Raw genomic sequence first — 25,784 nt, forward strand, 5'->3', positions numbered from 1 at the left:
TTACTGTTTTTTACTTTATTTCATTTATTCTTCAAACTCTCTGAAATGATTACAACTTTTATTCTCAATTTACATCAGAGAGAAAGATTGAAGTTAAGGCCACTGCATCATGCACTTAATATCACATATTTAATCAGTGTTATTGATAGGATTCAACTCCAAATCATGCAGAGTCCAGATTCTTAGCTATTGTGTTACTCCTCAGCAGACACCAGGGTCCATATGTTTTCCTGTTCTGTTCAACATTTTCTTCCATAAACATCCCTACTTGCCTCTTTTCCTATGTCAGCATGTCATATGCCATCAGTTTCGTAATACTGACAGTTCATTTTCTCTTCTTGTGCCAGGTGTCATTTTTATGACTCTGGAATGAGAATAAAGTAGTCCTACGAGCTCTTTGGGAGAGATAACCACTGTGTGTGTGTGTGTGTGTGTGTGTGTGTGTGTGTGTGTGTGTGTGTGTGTGTTTATAATCTATGAGGACATTTGGAACTCCGTTTCACCATTATGTTTGAAGATTAGATCCTTTGAGGATCAAGAACAACTCTGAGGAATGTACTAGTCTGAGTTCTTCCAAGAAACAGAATCAGTGGCATTTGTTCATGTTATTATGATGAGTAATTCCATCAGTAGGCCACAAGGAGTATGAAGCTATGAAGGGATTGGAAGTGAAATTCTGTTTGAATCTAAAAGCCTGAGAATCAAGAAAGCTGATGACACAGCTATTAGGCCCAATCCAAAGCCTAAGAGTAGACTGTGAGGAAAGTGGGAAGTTGCAGTTACTCATGTAAGCCCTGCAAGACAGAACTAAGAGCTCTGATATTCAAATATTCAAACATAGGAGAAACAGGTGTCAAGGACCTGAGCAGATAGGATACTTTATGCCCACCTGAAAATTGATGAGAGATCATTTTTGTCAAACTAACACCCATACACATCTTCCTAAGTCCCCATCCTTAAACCATCCTTAATTTCCCAGTAGAGACAGTATACAAGCTGTAAATATCTGCCTAATACATGTATCCTTCATATAAATAAAAACACACTGGTATCTTCTCAACAAGAGGATTTAAAATCCTTGGGTGACTTTTACCCTCCTTCTTATATGCCTTAATGTAAAATTAATAATCCTTAGATATTGATATAAAACCAAGCCCTCTTCATAATATAAGATAAACAAGAGGGGAAAGGAAACAAGATTCTTGCATAATATCTATATACACACAGATGCAAGAATGTATTTGCAACAGAATAAGCAGGAAATATTCATAACTACTACAGTTCTTATTTCTATCACTGATAATGTGGGGATAGTGATCATTCTCAAATACCTTTTCTAACTATTCTGTATTTCCCTCATTATAGTTAGCTCTGCAGCGAATCTCACTAGTTCTTTATCAGGTGAACAGACTCAAATCTTCGTTTCTAAAGCATCTGGGACATTAGATTACTCTTACATGAATTAGCTTGTCACAGTTTTCCATTCCTTTTCATCACAGGACACAGTAACAGTAAGATAGGCAGGATGGGATTATGTGTTTATTCTCTACACATCACTGAGAGCTAGAAGCCTATCTTCCCCTTGATAGTCTAGATTGGTTATCCTTGTGCTGTTGATGAAGGGAGCCCAAACTGGCTTGGTTGGCAGGCATTTTAACTTGCAGTTCTATTGGTAAAAGCACTGCTACTCTGGAATTGAAAGATCAATGGCACATGCAGTTATAGAAAAAGTAAGTCAAATTTTTCTAGCGGATCAGTAGAAATAATGATGAGTGGGAGGACTGTTTCATGTTTCAGTCTTTGAATTTTAAACCCTCACTATCAGAGAGTATCAGCATCATACATGAACCACTTATGTGGAGATCAGACAACCTGTGTGAAACCCTTGCAAGTGATTGCTACTTACCTGGAAGGATAATTGACTATTTGACAATGATAGCTTGCTAGCTGCTTAAAGGTGATGGTGAATGGAGTAAAACCCTGAGAACAATCTCCATAGTTCTTTGGTCATTGAGCTGCTGTCTGGAGATGATACTAGGGGTTGGACTGTGCTGTACTTCATCCTAAGGATTCCAAAAGTACTTCCAAAGGAGACTCCTTATTTGTATTTACTAGTCCTTTGAACATAACCAATCTCCTGGGTAGCTTTCACAGCAGTGTAAGTGTGCTGTAGAACCTCTTCTACCCTGGAACCTCTCAAAACTAGCAACTTCCTGTTTGTTTGTTTGCTCCATTTCTCATTCTACTGGGGTTTGAACTTAGGGCCTAAAATTACTAGACAAGGCTCTTCCATTGGAACCATGCCTCCAGGCGTTTTTGCTTCAGTTTTTTTTCAGGTAAGGTTTCTTGTTTTGCTTCAGGATCCTATGCATGGACTGTTTAACCCTCCAGAGAGCAGACACAATTACACACCACACTGGTCACGCTTATCTCCCTAACTTTCACTCTGGGTAACTTGAAGTGTAAAGTTTATCAATCTCTGCTTCAGAGCATCTGGTGTTATTGGCATCCATCAGCACACCAGACGACTCTACTGTGTTAAGACCTTCTCATCTGACTAGGGGGAACTTCCTGTGTACATAATAAGAGTTTACTAGGATTCTTTTTTTATTTTTAGGCAAAATCATACATGTTAGGATATCAGTGACTCAGACTTTTTTCTTTAATTGTTGTTCCAGTCATGGGGCTCAAATTCAAGGCTGGGGTACTCTCTTTGAGGGTTTTATTTTTTTTGGTCAATGGTAATGCTCTAGCACTTAATCTACATCTCTACTTTCAGCTTTTTGAGTGGTTAATTAGAAATAAGTGTCTCATAGTCTGTCCTGCCCAGGCTGGCTTCACACTGTCATCCTTAGATATCAGATTCCTGAGTAGTTTGGACTGTACTGTTCATTGTGGTGGTTATGTTCACTCTTCACGTCAGCAGCTGAGTCTCATTTAGCTCCTGCCACATTGTAATTCAATCATCCCTACTGCATATGTATGTGTATATATATACATCTATGTATATACATCTATGTATAGCTATGTATGTATATGTAAAGGTTTGTCTTTAAGACCATCTGGTGCTAGGAAGAGGTCTTATATATCAAATCCACCCTAACATTACAATCTTTTTATATCTCTAGTTTTCTTTTTATATAAACCCTAATAAATCAGTTATCTCCCATTCACTGATGGTGAGTAGAAGATTAAAGAACATAATACACTGACTGGTTGCTCATAATTTCACTTGACAAAATAGTAAGAGATAAGGATACAGTCAGAATTACAGTGCTTTGACCCAGTAGTTTGTGTGCAAGCCCCAAGGAAAAGCCTCATCTATAGCCTTGGGGCTGAAATATCCATCTTCTGATTCATGTTTCAAAAAATGTGAAACTGTTAGAGCCCTTTCTAACCTCCAAGCTACACCAGAAAATGAACAACAACAAAGAAATCCTCTACTTTGTGACGGTCTGTCAGTGTGCTTATGTTTCTTGGCTTTGGCGTTTGCTCAGTCAAGCAACCTATTGGTACACCCCTGCGTTTTCCTGCCTTTGGCTGTGGACTGAACTTCACACCACTAGAGTTCCTGGTTCTCCAGTTTGTAGACTGACAAGGATGTCTTCCCAATCTCCATAATCAAGTGAGCCAAGTTCTAATAAATATTTGCTGTTTTACCTCTTACTTGCTTGCTGTTTCACTTACTTGCTAACTTATCTCTATCGACTTTAATTCTGTGATGAACCTTGACAGACTGGTTATCTAGTCCAAGGAGTGGTTCTGGCAGAACAGAATTTTGGGAATAAGTTTTCTGAATTGTTTCAGGAATCTGTTTTCCAAAGTGATTAGATTTGAAGATAATGACAAATATATCTAGTAGTAGAGATAATACTAATAGACTGTGGTGGCCATACCTGAAGCACAGTATTGTAATAAGCAAATTTCGATTCTACATTAAATCCAGATTTAACTAACATATATATTATTTTATATCTTTGTTGTATTAAATGTTTTAAAACACTAAAAATAGAATATTTGAAAGTTGATAAAAAGATAATACTAATAGAATCTATATAAAGAGTTCCTGTGTAGTAGCCCAGCCTAACACCTTCATCAGGAATAAAGAAAAATGCTATAATATACAATGTTAGTCATGAGGTGAAGCAAGGGAGCTATTTGGAGTTATTTGGAATGGCTAGTTTTGAAGATAATTTGGAAGAGTTTTTTGTTTGTTAATTTTCTTTTTAAACAGAGCTGAATGTCATTTCAGCTTATTTTCCAGGTACTGCACATCTTGATATTTACCAAAATATAGCAAAAATACGTCCCTACAAAAGCTTGCAGGAGAATCTATGTAACTGCCTTACTGCTAATTGCTAAAAGTGTAGGTAACTGGGATATATACATATATATATATATATATTCCAATGGAAAATGTACAGTGTATGTATAAGATAGTATATAATAATAACAAGCTATGATTTGTAATGTTACCAAAAGACATGGTGGAATTGTGAATTCTTATTGTTAATTCAAATAAACAAATACAGAATAGCTACGAACTATTTGACATAATCAGATGCCACTGTTGAGAAAGTGAACTTATACAGAGAACAGACATCTGTGGTTGCTATAGTTTCAGGTGAGGGAAGACTCAGCTGAGCACGTAGGCTTTTGGTGGAGTGGAAATATTTAGTAGGACACTGTAATGGGATATGTGTGTGTCGGTATCCATAAAGTTATATGAAAACCAGTGAAATTTAATGTAAACTATGGACTTCAGTGAATATTAATGGACAAATATTGTTCTTTAAATTACAATAAATATTCCACACGGTTCCCAGTGAAGGAATCTATATAGAAGACATTTTTTTGTAAATTTAAAACCATTGTAAGTCTGGACATGGTGCTGCATTCCTCTAGTCATAAATACTAAGGAGGTAGCGACTAGATGATTTCAGTCAGAGACCAGTCTAGAAATAATGTAGTGAGGTTTCATCTCAAAACAAACCAGGGGTAGTAGCCTATATGTAGAAGCCCAGCTACTTGGGGAGTCAAGAAGGAATGCTGAATGATCAGTCAGACTGTGGCTGTCCCAGTCAAAGTTAGCATAAGAATATTTATTAAAAAATCAAAATGAAACAAACAAAAAAGCCAAAGAACTGAGGGATTTGACTGAAGTGATAGAACGCAAGTCCTGAGCTCAATCCCTGGTACTACTGAAACAATTTTTAAAACTCAGTTATGCTGCCAGTATTGTGTCTTATCAATATGAAAAACATGTCATCTATAAAGAAAATATATGTAAGTATGGAAAGCATAGAAAAGGATCAGGATTGGCAAGCGGGGAGGAATACTGTCGTGGGAATATTTTAGCACACAGATAGTCTAGCCCCTTATATGTGTTAACTTTTCTAGCATATAACAATAAGACCTCTGCAAAATTACAAGACTAGAAAAACAAGTGTTTGTCTGCGATACTTTTCTAGACTTGAAAGTACAAAAGAGGGAAACTTTTTGACTGGTTTAAACATTTTGTAACTCCCTCTATACCAATTATTCATGAAGAAGAATGAAGTTTCAAGTCCATTTTAGATATTTGATTATTATTCGGGATTAGCCCCATTCCTCAGAACACACCTAAGTCTTTTTGCTTTGGGGAAGGCTAAGTATTATTGTGTTCTTATTTTTCTTGAATTCATCAACCACCAGTATCCATTAAAAGTATTTTAATGCCTCTTCTACTAGATGCCAGCCAGTACACTAACTACAGAGTAAGATCCTGGCTTTAAGCTAGTTATGTTACTAATGTAGAAGTTGGGCAAGTAAATGATATTACTGATAGCTTATTAGAACTGGTTGTAATGAAAGGAAAATACATGATTTGAAGGTTGCTTGGAGGCATAATGAAGCTTGTAAGAATCAAACACCATCTCTCAAAAGGAAGTGAATTCTAGAAATGAGAGATAACCAGTGTAATAACTAATGGTGTTAGAGGTATTGATGAAGGTTAAAAGGGTGCGAACAAAGGAGATACAGCAGCCCCAAAAGAAGGGTAAAGAATTCAGGGATTTCAGACACCATTGTCCAGTTTATTTTTTCCCCTCATTCTTCTGTATAACTGAAGATATTGTTCTTGGCTACCTTTATGAGGAAATTTCATAATATATAATCCCAAATGATTGGTAACAAAGAGTAGCATTTCTAAAACAGTGACCCAAATGTGTGTGATGTTTCAGTAATCATCTGTTTTTTAACTCCAAAGCTGTTTTAGAGTTAAAGCAGTTATGTCAAATTGAGCATGTTTTCCAGTTGACTTGTTAGGACCAGACCAAGTGTGACAGAACCTTCTTTGGCAGGTGTCCCAATTCAGAGGTTTAACCACCCTCCAGGTTCTTCTCTGCCATTGTCTTCTCGCATTCCACCAAGTTTTTTCTTTTGAATGTCAACCTCAGCCATGTCATTATTCATCAGTGAATGAGTAAGGGATTATTATTCTCTTCCACTCTCTCTTCTGTGTGTTTTGCCTCAGGCATTTTCTCTCTCATCTTCAGCTTGGTTTCTTCATCCTCCTTCTCCCTAAACTACTGCATCTGATTGGGAAATTTAAGAAATCATCAGCCAAAGATTTAAAACAAAAAACAACAGCCTAGGCTTTCTCTAGTTCTGAAGGAATAAAGATGGCCCTTTGTGGTTGAATGCAAATGTAGGTATGTCTCCATACTCCATATCTTTGTTAATCTCTTGCATCACAAGGCCAGCCCCCACAAATCTGATCCCCGCCTCCTTCTCTGGCATTCAGAATAAAACTCACTAGAAACATTCCAAATGCACCAGCAGTTCTCATCTTCTCTTCTCAGCTTACATCTTGCATTGGTATTTGAAGAAAACTAAAGTAGATCATTCAGTTTCTTCCCCAGGACCATCTGGACCAGGTAGTATGTTTATTATTAATGCTAACACTCAAATTTTAAGTATCAAATGTACACCATATGTTGCAAAGCTGTTTAATGGAAAGAAAATGTAGGGAAGATAAAGTTTTTTTTATTAATGCCATATGTTGCCATGCTGTTTCAAAAAAATGTGGGGAAGATAAGGTTTTTCTTAGTATGTAAAGGAGTTAAAAGTGACTAAAGTCACTTATTTGTCACTGAAGTAATATCTTCATTTACATAATGTTTTGTATTTAGAGAACTGTAACATAAGATTATAGTACTGTAACAATCTGGGAAGTATTGCATGCTGAACATATTTGTTATTTTTTTGGTGATGAGAAAAGAACACAAGCTGACTAGACAAAGGTAGAATGTAGACTGACTTATAATCTTAGGTTCATTTCTGTGCAATATATCAGAGTCAGTTTATCACTAGAAAGAGTTGTAAAACTATTGTAACTTTTAAATGAGAGACTTCAAATAATACTGCAACATTGTTAAGTCACTGCAGGACAGTGCCTGTATTATCTAGAAATCCTTAAAGGGAGACTAGAGACCCAGAAAATTAATAATTAAACTGACCAAATATTCCTGAGCATCTACTGAAGTTTGAGATTTGAAAAAGAAAGATACAGAAAAAGATAACTTTCCCTTAATTCAGGAAGGTCTAAGACAATCAGGACTCCAGAGGCTCAGTGCAGGGTCCTAGAATTTACCATATTGTTCAGAAACAGGAGGCATCCGCACACAGGATGTTTTCCAGATAAAAGGCTGGTTGGGGAATGGAAGAGAGAAGGATGAAGGGAGAGACAAAGAGGAGAAAGAAGGAAAAATTGTTTCTGAATTAAATTTATTTATAGCATTTTTTTACAACTTGGACCTTTATCCTCATTTAGGAAATGTGTACTTTCTAACTGAAATAAATCTTTTGAGATAAGAGAGGCCAGCTAGGAAGCACATCCATGCACTGAAATGTGGGACAATTTATCAAAAGTAGTTAAAAGAAAAAAGTAGTTTTATCATCTGTTCCCAGTGTAACTCTGAGATGAAAATTGATTGTGAAGCTGCAGCTAGCAATAAGTCAACTATATATAATGGTTAATTAGTTGTTCCCAGCTGACTGCAAGCTAAGTCTTAGAAACTTGGCTCTATCCCCAAAAGTAATGCACATGAATAAACAAATGAATACATCAAGGAGGTGCCTTTAAACTCATTTTCTTTTGCAAAAAGGAAAACAAAAACATTTTCAGATAACAAGGAGAGTGTTTGTGTGTGATAAGATTTACTGAAGAGACTGAATTGCTATTTTGGTAATAGAAATCCTACAATAATGGTGAGTATACATACTATATGTCTGAGAGATTTTCAAAGACGAGATTACTTTTAGGGACCTGCTTATTTTTCTCTTTGGGGAAGAAGAGTGGTGACTAATGTTGTTTTGTGGTTTCCAAGACACACGTTACACCATTCCTTGAACAAAAGCAAACAAGTTCAAACCTCTTACAGAAAGTTTCTATCTTCTGATGTGCACTCTGGGGCCAAGGAAAAATCAACCCCATACTGAGTACCCTAGAGAAATGAAGAGATGGAAACAAATGTGAGAAAAAGTCGTATTGGTTGTTTAGTGTGAGAAAATAGATGGTTGAATACAATTTTCTCTGTTACCATCAAAAATTACAATATGGGAAATGTTGATGTTGTGTGTTTCAGCTGTTTGAACAGAGAACTTGCCAGTACTAATTATTATGCTATTGACAGGTCAGAGTGTAGAGTTTTGTTCCCTGCATATTGTCAGGTAGATGTGATACAAATTCATATTTATCAAACAAGGAAGCTAAGCTTCTTCTCTCTCTTAATTTGTAATAATTACTTCTAATAAATATTACAATTATTGCCATCTTTGAAATGAGGATGAGAAAACATTGGAGCTCAAATTATTTTCTAAATTTATTCAATTTCAAATAACCAAACTGTAACTTCAATGCAGATGCTTTCCTTTAATAAATGTAGTCCATGCTATGTACACACTAACCGTTGGAATTATTAAAAATATGTGATCTCTTAACAAACCTTTGGTAGTCAAATGCTCAGGTAAGTGCATAAAACAAAAGAAAATTATAACACAGTTGATAAAATGAAAAATAAGCTTTTAGACAGTACAATTAAAAAAACTAAAAGAACTGGTTACAAGTGACTCTTTCCTGTAATCCTAGCAACTCAAGAGATTGAGATATGAGGATTACACTTGGAGTCAGGCTTCTCAGACAAACCCTCCACACTCTTATATCTCCAATTTTTCTGCAGAAAGCATTGGAGATGCACTTCTAGTGGTTGAATATCAGCTGTGAGTTAACAAGCCAAGCTAAAGAATAAGGCTCTGAGTTCAAGAGCCAATAATACTACCCTTTCCCACTGCCCCATCATCCCAACCCAAATAACAAAAAAACCTAAAAGAGAATTTCAATATGAAATAGGAAATTATCTATATTTTCAATGTATGAAACAAAATAGTAGCTGAAATTAGGGAAATCAACATTCCAGATAGGCAAGCATAGTTAAAAGTTTTAAATAATCAATAAACTCATACCAAACAAAAACATAACCATTAGAATGCATCTATGAAATGCAGATCAAAAATATTTAAAGCTGGGGGAAAACCAAGATGGGTGTGGGGAGTGGGGGGGGGAGGGAAATGGGTACCAAGACATGTGAAAGGGTATCAATGTATGTGAATTAATGCACCTTCTATCTGGCAAATATGTAACCCTTTTACTAATTACAATAAAAAATAAATAAAAAAATATTTAAAGCTTTTCAGTTGTGAGTAATCAGAAAAAATTTTTTTCAAAGTGAGTTTAATAGTCCATCTTGCGTACTGTGCTAATTAATGATATTCAAACATACCTATTGTGGCTCTAGTTATACAGAAAAATACATTGAAAAAATGGGTTTTTAACTAGTAAACAGTTACATTCTCTATGAAACTTTGGTATTTTGACTTATGTGTCATTTATAACAACCAAAGTTATATTTTAGTACAAACACAAAATATGTCTACATTATATAGTTTGATGTCAAACTGGATTAAAATTCCATACAAAATTGCAACATAAATTTAGATAAACACACTTAGGCATTAAATTGCATTAAAATGTAGTCGAAAACTAATGAAGAGATGTTTGCTCAATTACTGTATGTCTCACTTATTGTATGTCATGTTCTTAAACATGAAATTAGTTGTATGAGTTGTAACTGAATCAGGAAATCAAGTTATCATCCTCAACTTTTCAACTTTCAGTCAAGTGAGTCAATGGTCATTAGTGATCAAGAGAGATAAATGTATAGATAATAGAGGTCTCAAATGAAGTCTAAACATTCAAGTTTCTGTGTCTTCAATAGAAATTTCAGTGTCATTCTTTTTAACTTCTTTCAAATATATCTTCTAAGAATTTGAATGTTTATTAAATGACATATTTTGGCATTAAGAAAATTGATTTAAAGGCATTAATAATTGTCTTTTTTGGGAGGGGATCTTGGAGCTTGAAATCAGCCTAGGCACTGCCCCTGAGCTCTTCAGCTCAAGGCTACTGCATTACCCTTGAGCCAAGCCCCACTTCTCATTTTCTAGAGATTAATTGGAGATAAGAGTCTCAGGTCCTTTTGTGACTGGGCTAGCTTTGAACCTTGATCCTCAGATCCCAGCCTCCTGAGCAGTTAGAATTACAGGCGTGAACTGGCTAATAATTGTCTTTTTATATCCCTTGGTCTTTTAAAATTTATCCTGTACTTTCATATACCTTTTCAGTTTTGACAGGTTGTAAACACTCTTACTTTCCTCCATCATACTCTTAGAATATGCTATGTATTCCCTATGTATCATTTGTTTCCAGAATTATACTTTAGGGAGGTGGGAATGTGGCTTAGTGGTAGAGTGCTTGCTTAGCAAGCATGAAGCCCTGGGTTTGATTCCTCAGTGCCACAGAAACAGAAAAACCTGCAAGGGGCACTGTAGTTCAAGTGATAAAATGCTAGCCTTGAGCAAAAATAGAATTTCAGGGAGAGTGCCCAGGCCTTGAGTACAAGTTCCATGATTGGCCAAATAAATAAATAAATAAATAAATAAAACAAAAAAAAACAAACTAAAAAGAGTTATACTTTATAATATCCTATGTCTTCTTATCTTTTTATATTTTAAACCACATTCCTAATGGAATGAGAAACTCTTTAAACACCAAGACTGTGTCCCAGCTATGTTTAGTGTGACTTTATCTCACCAGAGTAACAGCTATTAAAAGCTAGATATCAATGCTCATGTTAGAATATACTACAGTACATACATGCAATGTATAAAATATATCTTTTTTTACAGTATTCAACTGTACGATGGATCTTGAGTGCAATGAAGCCTTTGGTGCAGTCCATGGAATTCCAATGTATAAAGACTTTGTCAAGTACTGGAATAATGTGGAAACATTCCAAGCAAGGCCAGATGATCTTGTCATTGCCACCTATCCTAAGTCTGGTATGTCTCCTTGCTATGTCAAGGTGATTTCTCATCTAGAGATTATAAATCAATTTTAAGTCTTAACATTAAGCTGTAAATTTCCTACATATATGTTTTCTACATTAGATGAGGACAGCTGTAGTAATTTTGATATAAAAGCAGAAAAAATAGATGTTAGACGTGTATTCCACAATCTCAAGCTCTGTAACTGAATTTTACCACCATACTGATATATCAATAGTGTTTTCAGGTGCTGGTGGCTCACATCTGTAATCCTAGCTACTCAGGAGGCTAAGATCTGAGGATCATGATTTGAAGCCAACCCTGGTCAGGAAAGTCCATAAGACACATCTCCGATTAACCACCAGAAAATCAGAAGTGGGACTATGGCTCAAAGTGATAGAGTGCAAGCTAGACTGAGTGAAAGAGCTCAGGGACAGTATCCAGGCCTTGAGGTCAAGTCCCATAACAGACCTTTTCTGAAATTATTGTTGCTTACACTAGAAATGCACACAACATATTAAAATTGTAAACTATCTTATACATTGATGTATATGAAGCATAGAAACACTTTTCATAAATATTTAAAAACTCTTTTAGCTAACTAGCTCATAGTCTTTAAATCTAACAAAACAAACATTCATTTCTTAGGCAATGACATTTTTTTCTTGAGCTTAGGTCAACTGTTCATTGTTTTGGCATGTTATCAGTCACAGACCTTTGGAGAATTGAACAGTCTGGTCTAGATTTCTGTGTGTACTTGTTAAATTTTAGCACTTGAAAATAAATGTAGAGGCCTGGAGTTTGTCCTAGTGGTAGAATGATTGGCTAGCCCTGGGTTCAATTCTTTGGTACCACATACACAGAAAAAGCTGAAAGTAGTGCTGTGGCTCAATTGATAGAACACTAGCCTTGGGAAAATTCAGGGAGAGTCAGTGCCTGGGCCCAGAGTTCAAGGTCCAGGACTGGCAAAAAAAATGCATTAGCTGGGTTTGAGGAAACACACATATATTACTGAATTTGTGAGGACTTACAATTGGATAGATCTATCTTGGCATCTGTATACTACCTACCATATATCTATATATCTATGTATCTATGCATGTATCCATCTATCCTCAATTATCTGTATGCTCATAAAACACAAAATATGTCTTTGGTGTTCCTCTGTCTATTAAACTTCTCCATTTTTTTTACTGGGTAAATGATAGGAAAGAACTAATCATCTGATGAGCATTATTCTGACTTCAATTTTTCTAGATTCTTTACTTCCCCAATGAAAGAAAATGAAATGAAAATGAAAACATGACTAAGATCCAGCATCTTACTGTATCCCTCATGTCCCATTTCACCCTTGCTCTGTTTACTGACACTAGAAGCATTTTCTTTCTAAACATATCATTGATATTACTGCTTGATTTTTAATGTTTGTCAATGTCGTTTCATGACTTTGATGAGAAAACTCAGACTTTAGTTACAAATTATTATCTGCTGTCCATCTAACTTACCTCTGCAGTTTCATAACTACTCATCTATTTAGTTCTTTGACTAGGGTGTATAGTCTTGGTTCTAATTCTTTCCTCACCATTATTCAATGTTTAATTAGTCAATATGTATTTAAAAATAATGGCACTGGGCCTGGAGTTTGGCCTAGTGGTATAGTGCTTGCCTCGCATGCATGAAGGCCCGGATTTGATTCCTTGGTACCACATGCATAGAAAAAGCTGGAAATGGTTCTATGGCTCAAGTGGTAGTATTCTAGCCTTGAGGAAGCTCAAGGAAAGTGCTCAGGCCCTGAGTTCAAGCCCCAGGACTGGCAAAAAAGTAATGGCACCATGTTTTCTGCCTGGTAGGATCCTTTCCTATTTCACACAAATGTTGAATTTGTGCCATATCTCTATTAAGCCTAAGCTCAATTAAGTAATCTATTTTTCAGTACCATAAGATTAAAGATTAGATGAAAGATTGAGTTTCTGACTAAATACACTTCACATTGTATTTCATTACTATAGTCTCATTTTTTCTATGTATAAATCTAGCATGCCTGCCATTGTCTGTGCATGGTCAGTAGACACATTATTTATTTATTTGCAGGCACAACATGGGTTAGTGAAATCGTATACATGATCTACAAAGAGGGTGATGTGGAAAAATGCAAAGAAGATGCAATTTTTAATAGAGTACCCTACTTGGAATGCAGAAAAGAAGAGAAGTTGAATGGTAATATTAAAGTTGATTTCAAAAGCTGTATGTATATGCTACAGAGTAGATGTAGATAATGCAAGAAGTTAGTTTATAAGAGTGGAAATTGGTATTATATCTTCTACCTCAGAGAAAGTATAAATTTAAGTGTACAACATGATGTCGATTACAGTGTGACATATATATGGAGTAGTGTGAATAAACACAGATTTACATGCATGCAGCAGAGACAAGTGCTAGAGTACCAACTTTGAGATAGTACAAGGACAGTGTTCAGGACTGGCAAAAAATTCTAATGTGTGTGTGTGTGTGTGTGTGTGTGTGTGTGTGTGTGTGTGTGTGTAGGCTGAGGAAGAAAGAAGAGAAGTTATTAAGATTCTGTGTGTTTGGTTCCAAGATGGCTACGAAGAAGCACAGATTGGTGCATTTTATGAAAAGGTGCTTACTAAAATAGCAGCAATAGTTTCTTTATATAACTTTTCTCTATCATTTCCTATATGTGTTTTCAAAGGAAAATGTATAGATTTAAAATAATATGTGTAAAAAAATCACTGTATGTGTATGCAGGTCATTCTAGTTTGGGGAACAGTCTAATTTTAAGTTTTTAAAAATTAGGAGTAAAACAATTGGAAGAGATGGACTCTCCCCGAATAGTGAAAACTCACCTGCCACCTAGTCTTCTTCCAGTCTCGTTTTGGGAAAATAACTGTAAGGTAAGCAGAGCCAAGTGGTCCCAGAATCTCACAAAAATCAGGCACTGGAAATATCTGATGAAATATTACCTAAATTATGTCTTATATATTTGCTTATTTATCCTTCCTCACTGACTAGTTAACAAAATTTTATTATAGTATGCTTTCTCAGAAAGTCCAGGCTATACTTATAATACTATCATTTGTTGGAAATTGTTTTGAAGTGAGTTAAATTCTATGCCTCAGTTTGCTTGTCTGCAAGAGAATGGTATTAGCAGTACTTTCCTCATAGAATTAGTAAAAACAAAATTATGTGTATACTTCTTGACATGGTGCCTAGAACGTTACAAACAGTACATAGCAGCTATTTTTATATTCATTGTTAATACCAATTATCAAATGTCCCCCTTTTCCAAAATTCTGTGCTTGTTGAAAACAGATCAGAAAAGAGTAAACTGTACATAATTTGTGAGTGACTGTCTCAATTAAGTTAATACACAATACCACAGTTTCAGTAAGTCATAAAGTAAAGAAATTTTATTTTGGTTACTGCTTCCAGTTTGTAATGGAGGTGCTACATCTGGCAATGGTTTTGTGATTCTCATTGTCCCAAATGTATGACAAATATAGGAAGTGAATATCTATATGCATCCTTGAGTCTTTCTCCACATTATGTTCCAGTTTAGCCACCAGTTTGCAATCATAGGGTGCTATAAATGTGGGGACAGGAGCGGTGCATTTTTCTGGCATTACTTGAAGATGCATCCAATATACCCTATGCAAACTCACAGGTAAGATCTGAAACCAATTTAATTTGGCTAGAAGCACACACACACACATACACATACTATGTAGTGTGTATGTATATATATGTATACATATATAATGTAAATCATACATAGATATGTATATATCTGTATACATGTGGAAATTGAATAAAATGAATAAGCTAGGATTTTTGAATCCAAGTATACACATTTACAGTTTACTATCATTATAATCAGGATTTACAGACATATAGAGCTGATGAGATATGGTCAAGCTTGCTTTATGCAGAGAATGTTAAACAGTGAAGGATATGCAAAGCAAGGCTAGGATCATCAACATGACTCCTCAAAATGTTTCTAGATTTATTAAGATATTTTATGACCCCAAACAGACTTGCAAAATCTTAAATTATCCTATTCCGTCATCATTTACAACAACAACAACAAAAACCAGTAGCTGTCATGGCCTGAAATATGTCCATTGTACGTACTGACATTTCTTGACATACTTGACATTGCCTAAAGGTCCATGGACAGGATTTCTGAAAAGTATAGTGTTTGTTTTATTCATAAAGAAATCTTAGATAATATACATTTTATGAAATCTTTCCATATGTGAGGCTCTCACATCAGTAACAGTTACGCATTTTTCAGACATAGTTTTGTAATATTTTTGTAGGAAATTTGTCCAGGTCACATTCTTCTTCTGAGAATAGAGTTTAGTGTTTCTGCTGATGCTTTCCTTCACAGATGAAAGAAGCTACCATACATTTACCATATCCCACATCATAACCTAGCTGCTTCAGTCTCATAGATCATTGAAGTCAAAGACGGGTAGATGGAATCATTCGTAGAGAATTTCTAGGATGGTTTACTGGTACAAAAGAAAGCATATAGGAAAGAAAATTTTTACAGATCTGTCTGTAAACTATAAGTGATAAAAAGAAGAAAGTGATCAAAAAAAGGAGCAGAATAATAGAAAAAAATCTTCAAGGCCAACAGATGTGAGACCATGCCATGACTTTGGGACAAAAAATTGAATTGTTTATGGGAGTATCCTGGAGTAGAATATTACAGGCTAGTGCAAACTTTAAGGAGTAAAAACTTGATAGTAAAATTCAAGACTGATTATTATTTTTTTAATTTCTTTTTTTATTGTAATTAGTAAAAGGGTTACATGATATTTGCCAGATAGAAGGTGCATTAATTCACATACATTGATACCCTTTCACATATCTTGGTACCCATTACCCTCCCCCCCACACCCCCCACCCGTCTTGGTTTTCCCCCCTTCCCTATCAAATTTCAAATAACCAAATACAAATAACTCCAATATATCAGATAACAAAGTGAGATAATATAACAATATGAGATAACCAAGGGACAGCAAAGGAGATGAGAGACAACATAGTACATTAAGGACAACAATCATTCGTTATATGGCTTTTGTTTCAATATCCTGGAGGTCCTTTCAATTAGCTTCATACTATATGGCCTTATGTATCAAGATTTTGCTCTATTGCAGATCTCTGCTAGTAGAGCCCAAGGTTTCTACTGATTATGACAAATGAGGGAAACCATTGAGCCTAAGTTCCTTTGAGTCTGGCTTACTTCACTTAATATGATTTTTTCTAAGTCTTTCCATTTCCTAACAAATGGGGTGATGTCATTCTTTCTGACAGCAGCATAGAATTCCATTGTGTACAAATACCACATCTTGTTGATCCACTCATCAACTGAGGGACATCTAGGTTGGTTCCATATCTTTGCTATGGTGAATAGTGCTGCAATGAACATTGTTGTGCTAGTGGATTTAGTATGTCCTTGTTTCTGGATGGTTGGATAAATGCCAAGTAGTGGAATTGCTGGGTCATAGGGGAGTTCTATGTTTAGCCTTTTGAGGCACTGCCACACTGCTTTCCATAGTGGTTGAACGAGTTTGCATTCCCACCAACAGTGTATTAGTGATCCCTCCTGGCCACATCCCCTCCAGCATCTGTTATTATTCGTTTTCCTGATCCTGGCCATTCTAACTGGAGTGAGGTGGAATCTTAGAGTTGTTTTGATTTGCATTTCTTTTATGACCAGAGATGTTGAGCATTTCTTCATGTGTCTATAGGCCATTTTTGTTTCTTCTTCAGAGAAGACTCTCTTTAAGTCTTTGGCCCATTTTTTAATGGGATGGTTGTTACTTTGGAGATTAGTTTTGGAGTGATTCAATTTTTTGAGTTGTTGATATATTTTAGATATGAGGCCTTTGTCCGTTGTTTGGTTGGTGAAGATCTTCTCCCACTCTGTAGGCTTCCTAATTAATTTACTAGCTATGTCCTTTGCCATACAAAAGCTCCGCAGTTTAATGCAGTCCCACTTATCCAGCCTTTCTCTGATTTGTTGTGATTCTTGGTCCTTATTAAGAAAGTTTCGACCTGTGCCAAGGAGGCCTAGTGTATCTCCTATTCCTTCCTGTAGAGTTTTCAGTGTGTCAGCTTTTACCTCCAGGTCTTTGATCCATTTGGAGTTAATTCTAGTGCAAGGTGACAAAGAAGGATCCAACTTTAGTTTTCTGCAGGTGCTTAACCAGTTCTGCCAGCACCACTTGTTGAAGAGGCTGTCTTTCTTCCCTTCTATTTTTTTGGCTCCCTTGTCAAAGATTAGGTGGCCATAGGTCTGTGGTTTAATATCTGGGTCCTCAGTTCTATTCCATTGGTCTTCAGGCCTGTTCTTGTACCAGTACAAAGCTGTTTTAAGAATTGTAGCTCTGTAATAGAGTCTAAAGTTTGGAATTGAAATTCTTCCAGCGCTGTTCTTTCTGCTAAGAAGTGTTTTTGCTATATGGGGTCTTATATTATTCCATATGAAATTTTGGATTGCCTCTTCTATTTCTTTAAAAAATGACATTGGGATATTGATGGGTATTGCGTTGAATTTGTAGATAGCCCTTGGCAAGATTGTCATTTTCACAATGTTGATTCTTCCAATCCAGGAGCATGGGAGGTTTTTCCATTTCCTTAGTTCTGCTTTAATTTCCTTCTTTAGGGTTTTAAAGTTTTCATCAAAAAGGTCCTTTACATTCTTAGTTAAGCTAATTCCTAGGTACTTTATTTTCTTTGAGGCTATTGTGAAAGGAGTTACTTTCCTGATTATTGCCTCATTCCTCTCACTGTTGGCGTAAAGGAAGGCAGTTGATTTTTGAGGGTTGATTTTATAGCCTGCTACTCTTCCAAAGTTTTGAATGAGCTCAAGGAGCTTGGGAGTAGAGTCCATAGGATTCTTTAAATACAGAATCATGTCAAGACTGATTATTAAAGTAGTAACCAGGACTGTTGATCCCTCAGTATTTCTTTTATATGTAGAATGGAAACCCAACAAGATTTTGTTTGAGATAATAGTTCCCTGAGATCTATATAATTATGTTGGTGTTTCCCCTCGAATGGTACAAAGGAGCCGTGAGATTATTTTTAATTTAGGAAACAAAATAATGGTGTAGTATGAACAACAGTACGTATATTGTTGCCTGAGTGAAACATCAGTCACTGACTGTCTGTTATGCTAGTCATTCATAAGGCTATTCCTGTCTAAAAGAAAAAAAAAATTCTTCCTTATAATTTTATACAATTTATCTACCTCTACAGTAAATATATATTGTGGTTGTGCCTGAAAATATACTTTTAAATATTGACACTACAGTTCCAAATTTATTAAATGATTTACTATGTAATTTCAACTCTTAGATGATCTATGTTGGCCGGAATGCGAAGGATGTGGCTGTTTCATACTATTATTTCTTCCTGATGGTAACTGAATATCCAGATCCTGAATCCTTTCCAAAATTTGTGGAGCATTTCATGGATGGACAAGGTAGAAAGATCTTTCCTTTTTATTCTTTCCAGTTAGGAGATGTGTGCCAACACACACACAAACACACACACACACATACACACACACCAATTTGAAATATGTTCTCCTAGATCACTCCCCCTTTCTCTACATTGGAAGACATATAATGTTAGCAAAATATATCTCAGTGTGTGGTTTACTCATTATTTTGCCTCTTGCTGAAGAAGATTTTCCTTAACGTGTGCAATTGATCCACTAGTTCTGATTTCATGACTACTTTTTATTCATATTTTGTTGCCTTTATTTGAATATGTGCTTACAGTGACAGTGTGCTTTGCATTCATTCCCTATCCTCTAATTTTAGTTCCTTATGGCTCCTGGTATGATCACGTAAAAGCATGGTGGGAGAAGAGAAACAACCCACAGCTGTTATTTATTTTCTATGAAGACATGAAAGAGGTGAGATGTCACTCATAAGAAATTTAGTAATTTAGTAACACATAATCTAGTAATTTCAAAGATGTTAGCATCTGACAACATCCTGGATACAAAAACAAGCTGTTTTTAAACAAGTAAAGGGCATAGCTTCCAATAGAAAGGAGAGATCATAATAATCCAACCCCTTCACATAAATTTAAATCTAAGAAATAAAAATATTCTAGTTGAATAAATGTTTAATATTGTTTCAAGAACAGTTTCAAAATTAAAATTTCAAAAAATGTAAAGTTCCTAAAACACCAAAACAGCAATACACACACAGACATGCACACACACACACACACACACACACACACACACACACACACACACAATCACTATAGGCAGACTTACCTGGTCACTAAATGTTACATTTGCCATGTAATGAACATAAAGAAATAAAAATTTAAAAATTGAAATATATACTTTTAGTTGTCAAGTTCTACTCACTCTTTTTTTAATTTTCGCCAGTCCTGGGAATTGAACTCAGGGTCTAAGCACTGTCTTTGGGCTTTTTTCTCAAGGCTAGAGTGCGACCATTTGAACCGCAGCACACTTCTGGCTTTTTTTTCTATGTATGTGGTACTGAGGAATCAAACTCAGGTCTTTATGCATGCTAGCCTAGCACTCTATCACTAGGCCAAAATCCCAGCCCTTACTCCTTATTTTGATCACTCATATCAGTGTTACTGTTTCCACTATAACTGAATTGATAAAAATGTCTATGACTGAATAAATTAATTTTCCTTGAGCATATAATGTATCAAGCCTAAGTAGTAAGACATACTGACAATCCATGTGAACACATGACATTTTAAATGAGGTAAAGTGAATTTAAAAAATAAAAACAAGGACATACTAAATCCACTAGCACAACCATGTTCATTGTAGCACTATTTATCATAGCAAAGATATGGAACAAACCCAGATGTCCCTCAGTTGATGAGTGGATAAACAAGATGTGGTATTTGTGCACAATGGAATTCTATGCTGCTGTCAGAAAGAATGACATCGCCCCATTTGTTAGGAAATGGAAAGACTTAGAAAAAATCATATTAAGTGAAGTAAGCCAGACTCAAAGGAATATAGGCTCAATGGATTCCCTCATTCATCATAATCAGTAGAAACCTTGGGCTCTCCTAACAGAGACTTGCAATAGAGCAAAACCTAGGTAAGGCCATATAGTATGACGCTAAATGAAAGGATTTCTAGGATATAGAAACAAAAGCCATATAATGAGTGACTGTTGTCCTTAATGTACTATGTTATCTCTCATCTCTTTTGCTATCCCTTGGTTATCTCATATTGTTACAGTATCTTACTTTGTTATCTGATATATTGGATATATTTGTATTTGGTTATTTGAAAATGGATAGGGAAAGGGAAAACAAGATGAGGGGTGGGGATGGGGGGAGGGAAATGGGGACCAAGACATGAGAAAGGGTATCAGTGTATGTGAATTAATGCACCTTCTATCTGGCAAATATAATGTAACCCTTCTATTAATTACAATAAAAATGATATGAAAAAAATAAAAACATAAGACAATGGTTTTACTTGAAAAATTTGTCAGCAAAAACTGGATCACCAAACTAAAAATGAGTTACTCAAATAGAACTTCACAAGGGAAGTTTGAGGCAAAGTGAAATTTGAAAACAAGAATTAATGGGGCAGAGAATTGGAAACCGCAATCTCCATAGAGAAAACTGAATATGAAAGCAACACTGAAGTCACAAACAGTCATATCAATAGTAGAATGCTAAATAGTAGAATGCACTTTAGAAGTGGTAGAGAGCTAGTGATATTTGTAGATCTCATGAATACACAACTGGTTTTCCAAGTAGAGTATTGGATGGATTATTTCTTTTTTCCTAATCATTCTCATTCCGTTGGTTGTCACTCATTACTCCCCACAATAAATTAAGGGAAAAATAAAAACTTCCCCATATCTGATCTTTCATAGGACACTGGAATTTTGAGAACATATAATTACAGTCAATGGTAACATTTATTGAGTATACACTACACATAAACATCTTACAAAAGACATTTCATTTATGTCCCTGCCATCTTTTTTATATTTTATATGTTAATATATTCTATGTATTTATATAGTTTATGTATTTATATAGCTTATGAATTTATATAGTTTATGTATTTATATATCCATTTTATAGATGAGTAAAATTGTTTTAACTACTTCCCCCAAAGTGATTTTTATTAGCTATCTAATTGCAATAAGATTCAATAATAAGAAAAATATTTTGTTCTCTCCCAACATTGTTTTTACCTGGACAGCAATTTATTAAAGTCTAGCAGTTTTATACATTTAGACTTCAAAGCATTTTTTCTCTCTAGGATATCAGAAAAGAAGTAATGAAATTGATTAACTTCTTGGGGAGAAAGCCATCCAAGGAACTTGTGGACAAGATTATAAAACATACTTCATTCCAGGAGATGAAGGACAATCCATCTACCAATTATACAACGTTACCAGAGGAGATGATGAATCACAAGGTGTCACCTTTCATGAGAAAGGGTGAGAAAGCCATGGGGTTTGTTTGTAATTAGTATAGAAATTGTAAGCTGTCATGGTTAGGGGCAAAAGTCTATAGCAAATTTTCTATGTGCACTGTTTCAGTACTTAATTATTTTCCTGATTGCAAAGGGCTGATAATGGCTATATCCTCAAACTTTTATCTGATAATTCTTATTGTGGATCCATCATGTTATTTTTTCCTTCCTCCCTTCCCATCTCCCTCCTTATGTCCCTTCCTCCCTCCCTCCCTCCCTTCCTTCCTCCCTCCCTCCCTCCGTCCCTCCCTCCCTCCCTCCCTCCCTCCCTCCCTCCCTCCCTCCCTTCCTTCCTTCCTTCCTTCCTTCCTTCCTTCCTTCCTTCCTTCCTTCCTTCCTTCCTTCCTTCCTTCCTCTCGCTCTCCCTTTATCCCATGCTCCACGAATTTCTTTCTTTAGCAGAATGAAAATGGATACCAAGGTCTTTCCAAGCAGGTAATCTATCCCTTGAATTATAGTCAATCCCTTCACTTTTTGAAAAAAGATCTTCCTAACTTTGTCTGGAACTCTGATCCTTTTGCCTCTATCTCCCAGGTACCTGAGGTTGCAGGCACAGACTTCTATACTTTTATGCTCAGTTTTCTTTAACAATTTTCCACCTTTGTATACTTTGTTTATATCAGTTCTTCAGAGGCAAAAATGTATCATTATTCTTCCACCTCCCTGTTCTCTTTCTTCTCTTATTATGCCTACTACCTTGCTAGTGCTTGGTTCTTCAGATTTTGCAGCGTATTATAGTACAAATAACCTATGGGCACCTCAAGCTCAGCATAGCGATGACATGACACCTGCTTGCTCTTATTTACTAAGCTTATGTGTGTCAACCCTGTACCATAAATTTTATCCTCTTAAGTTTGAACCTGGAAAACGGGCTGAGTATGATCCCATTTTTGAGATGAAGAAACAAACTTCCTACAACAAATGATAGAAACTTTTTAAGACTAATGACAGAAGGAGGTACTGGATACAGCTCTGTTCAGCAAAAAATAAAAAAGAAAGAAAGAAAGAAAAAAAAATCACATACAATGAGATTGCACTCTTGGAGGTATAACCTGACGAGTGGAGGTCAGGTTTTACCTTTTGAGGTATGCAGGTTATGCAGAGTATTGGGCCATCCTCTCACGAATGTATACAGAAGTGGACACAATTTGATCTTTCAACCAAATTATCAGTGAGAGGGTGAGGAAATTTCTTCAAACAATATGAATATGAACCTTGCCAATGAGCTAAACCAGGGAGCATTTTCAAGATGAGTCAGATAGATAGATAGATAGAGAGAGAGAGAGAGAGAGAGGGGGGGGGGGAAGGGGGATTTAAATATATAAATAATTTTTTGGTGCCAGTACTAGGACTTGACCTCTGGGGTTTGGCACTTTCCTTTAGCTTCTTTTTCTTAAAGTTTATGCTCTACTATTTGAGCTACCCCTATACTTCTGGCATTTGACAGGCTTATCCAAGATAAGAGTCTCATGGACTTAACCTGGCCCAGATTCAAACTGCAATTCTCATATTCAGTCTCTGCTAGCCTGAATCAGCCACCAGCACTTGGCGATGCTGCTCATTCTTGGAAGTTTTTTTTCTTATCTTTCAGAGTTAATGCTTTATCATTTGAGCCACACATCCACTTCCATGTTTTGCTGGCCTTTTGAAGATGAGAGTGTCTCAGCTTTACTCCATCCTGCTGGCTTCAACTTATGTCATATGTCAGTTTCCTGAGTAGTAATGACATTAGGCAATAGTCACTGGTGCTTGGTGATAAATTTTACGTGCTCTGTCTCTTTTGACACTATCCAAACTTGACATAGTACTCAATAATGATGGTAAAGAACTATTAAATTGCTGTATTTTCAGACTTCATTTTATTTTCAGTGCTCATCTGCTATCTTCTGTTGTTTGAATTATTGTACTGTGAGTGTGTCGAGTTCCCTAAGTTGTGGGACAGGTGAATATCAGATTGGTTTTTAAAGGAAGGTGGCTTCCTTCCATGTGTGATAGAAGGCAAAAGGAATTCTGATTTCCTGAGATAACAACCCAAGGATGAAATCTCAAGCAGCTCTTCTGTCTGGTAGTGGCAAAATAGGTAGAGAGAGCCTATTGATAAAAAAAAAAGAAAATCTTGAATAGAAACAATGAATTAGATGCCATTCATGAGGTCACACTATCCAAGCCCATGGCCACCTTAATTAAGCATGAAAGTATATACAGGAAATAAAATTGATAGAGACAAAGATTAATCTCATTTTGATCAAATATAATTTGGAATGCTTGGGAAGAATCTATATGATGATTTTGTGAAAGTTAATGCCTATCATGGACATAAGTGTGATTTTGAGTGTGTTGTTAGCAAGAGAGCAATGTTCAGTAACTCAGGACTCGGTAACACATGGGACTTCCTTCTCCCTTCCATCACACATCCTATATTACTCCTGTGGAAGGAAGTCATCCACTTTTAAAATTTTTAAATATTGAAAAACTAAAATATGTGAGGGAGATTTTTTTAATCTAGTAAAATCCCCTAAGGAAACTCAATGAATAAAATACCATTGTCAAAATGAGTCAATATATTCATCTTTGTAACCTGTACTAATATAAAATTTATATTATGTTTCAGTGATAAAATTGACAAGAAAAACATTGGTGAGATTTTAAGGCAAGTGATGTCTAGTAAAAAAGAAAAAGCAAAATAAACAAAAAATCTTTGGCCTTGAAGAAAGGCTTTACATTTGTTACCCTCTTTCTGTATTACAGGGATTTCGGGAGACTGGAAAAATCACTTCACAGTAGCCCTGAATGAGAAATTTGATGCACATTATAAGCAGCAAATGAAGGAGTCTACATTGAAATTTCGCACTGAAATCTGAGGAGGGTTTCCTTTATATAATACTTCTGAGATTAGATGCTTCTCATCATTCTTCACTTTTTCTTGTTTTTTACTGGAAGAGAAGAAAAATTTTTGTGAAGAATCACAGTCAAGCTCATATATTTGCTGGGTTATTTATAAGAAGGAGAAATGCTTTATTCTGTTATATCTTTTTGTTATATAGTCCTTCTTCTAGCTCCTTTTTAACTAATATTACACAGAACTGTAATGTATCAGAATGATACAAATAATTATGCTTGTTAAAAATGCACAAGAAGGGCTGAGAGTTTCGCCTACTGGTAGAGTGCTTGCCTAGCATGCACAAAGACCTGGGTTCGATTCCTTGGTACCATATACTTAGAAAAAGCCAGAAGTGGTGCTGAGTCTCAAGTGGTAGAGTTCTAGCCTTGAGAAAGTCCCAGGGCAGTCCTCAGGCACTGAGCTTAAGCCCAGGACTGGCAAAAAAAAATGCACAAGAAATAAATATTTTAAACTGCATTTGTGGCAATTTTTATTCTTTTGTCTTTTGTGCATGTAGTGCAGAAACATAGATGTGTGTGATAAATATATGAATACATTTATCTTCTTTTATCTGTCTTTTCCTATGTATCTTTCTAACTACCCACCTGCCTATCTATCTACAATATTACTGGATTAAAACTCACAGTATAAAACATGTACACATTAGGCTGTATGGTTATATATATAATTATATTATTTATTATATCTAAAATGTAAAATTACATTATATATTATAATATATTTAATTACAAATAGGGGAAATAAGAATTAAGAAAGCTTAAATACATATGTTAATTACATATATTAATATAAGAGTTACATATATTACTTGTATCATCCAATGCATCCTTTAAAAATGGAATTCATATGGTAATTTTTTTATGCAAAGGCTATGGAAAGGTTCAGGAAAAGAGTATGGAGGGAAGAGTGATT

At 35.5% G+C, this 25,784-nt stretch overlaps 1 protein-coding gene across 1 annotated transcript; it reads left to right on the plus strand.

Moving 5' to 3' along the window:
* The first annotated feature begins 6,799 nt into the window (after positions 1–6,799).
* On the plus strand, positions 6,800–25,328 carry LOC150055652 (sulfotransferase 1E1-like). The gene is made up of 8 exons (XM_090343473.1): positions 6,800–6,917; positions 11,287–11,439; positions 13,516–13,641; positions 14,239–14,336; positions 18,814–18,940; positions 19,284–19,378; positions 21,755–21,935; positions 24,719–25,328. Exons 2-8 carry the CDS (start codon positions 11,301–11,303, stop codon positions 24,829–24,831), a joined length of 879 nt encoding a protein of 292 aa, XP_090199599.1. The 5' UTR covers positions 6,800–6,917; positions 11,287–11,300; the 3' UTR covers positions 24,832–25,328.
* Positions 25,329–25,784: the final 456 nt, after the last annotated feature.

Source organism: Megascapheus bottae, chromosome 13, assembly GCF_031878675.1.
Source record: "Megascapheus bottae isolate mThoBot1 chromosome 13, mThoBot2.hap1, whole genome shotgun sequence".
Classification (NCBI taxonomy): Eukaryota; Metazoa; Chordata; class Mammalia; order Rodentia; family Geomyidae; genus Megascapheus; species Megascapheus bottae.

What these genes read in the sequence shown, in the direction of transcription:
- LOC150055652 (XM_090343473.1), top strand. Translation starts at nt 11,301, where the DNA reads ATGGATCTTGAGTGCAATGAAGCCTTTGGTGCAGTCCATGGAATTCCA. An exon ending in AAAAGAAGAGAAGTTGAATG is followed by an intron (nt 13,642 to 14,238) that starts GTAATATTAAAG and finishes TTTAAAAATTAG; the next exon opens with GAGTAAAACAATTGGAAGAG. An exon ending in TCTATGAAGACATGAAAGAG is followed by an intron (nt 19,379 to 21,754) that starts GTGAGATGTCAC and finishes TTTTCTCTCTAG; the next exon opens with GATATCAGAAAAGAAGTAAT.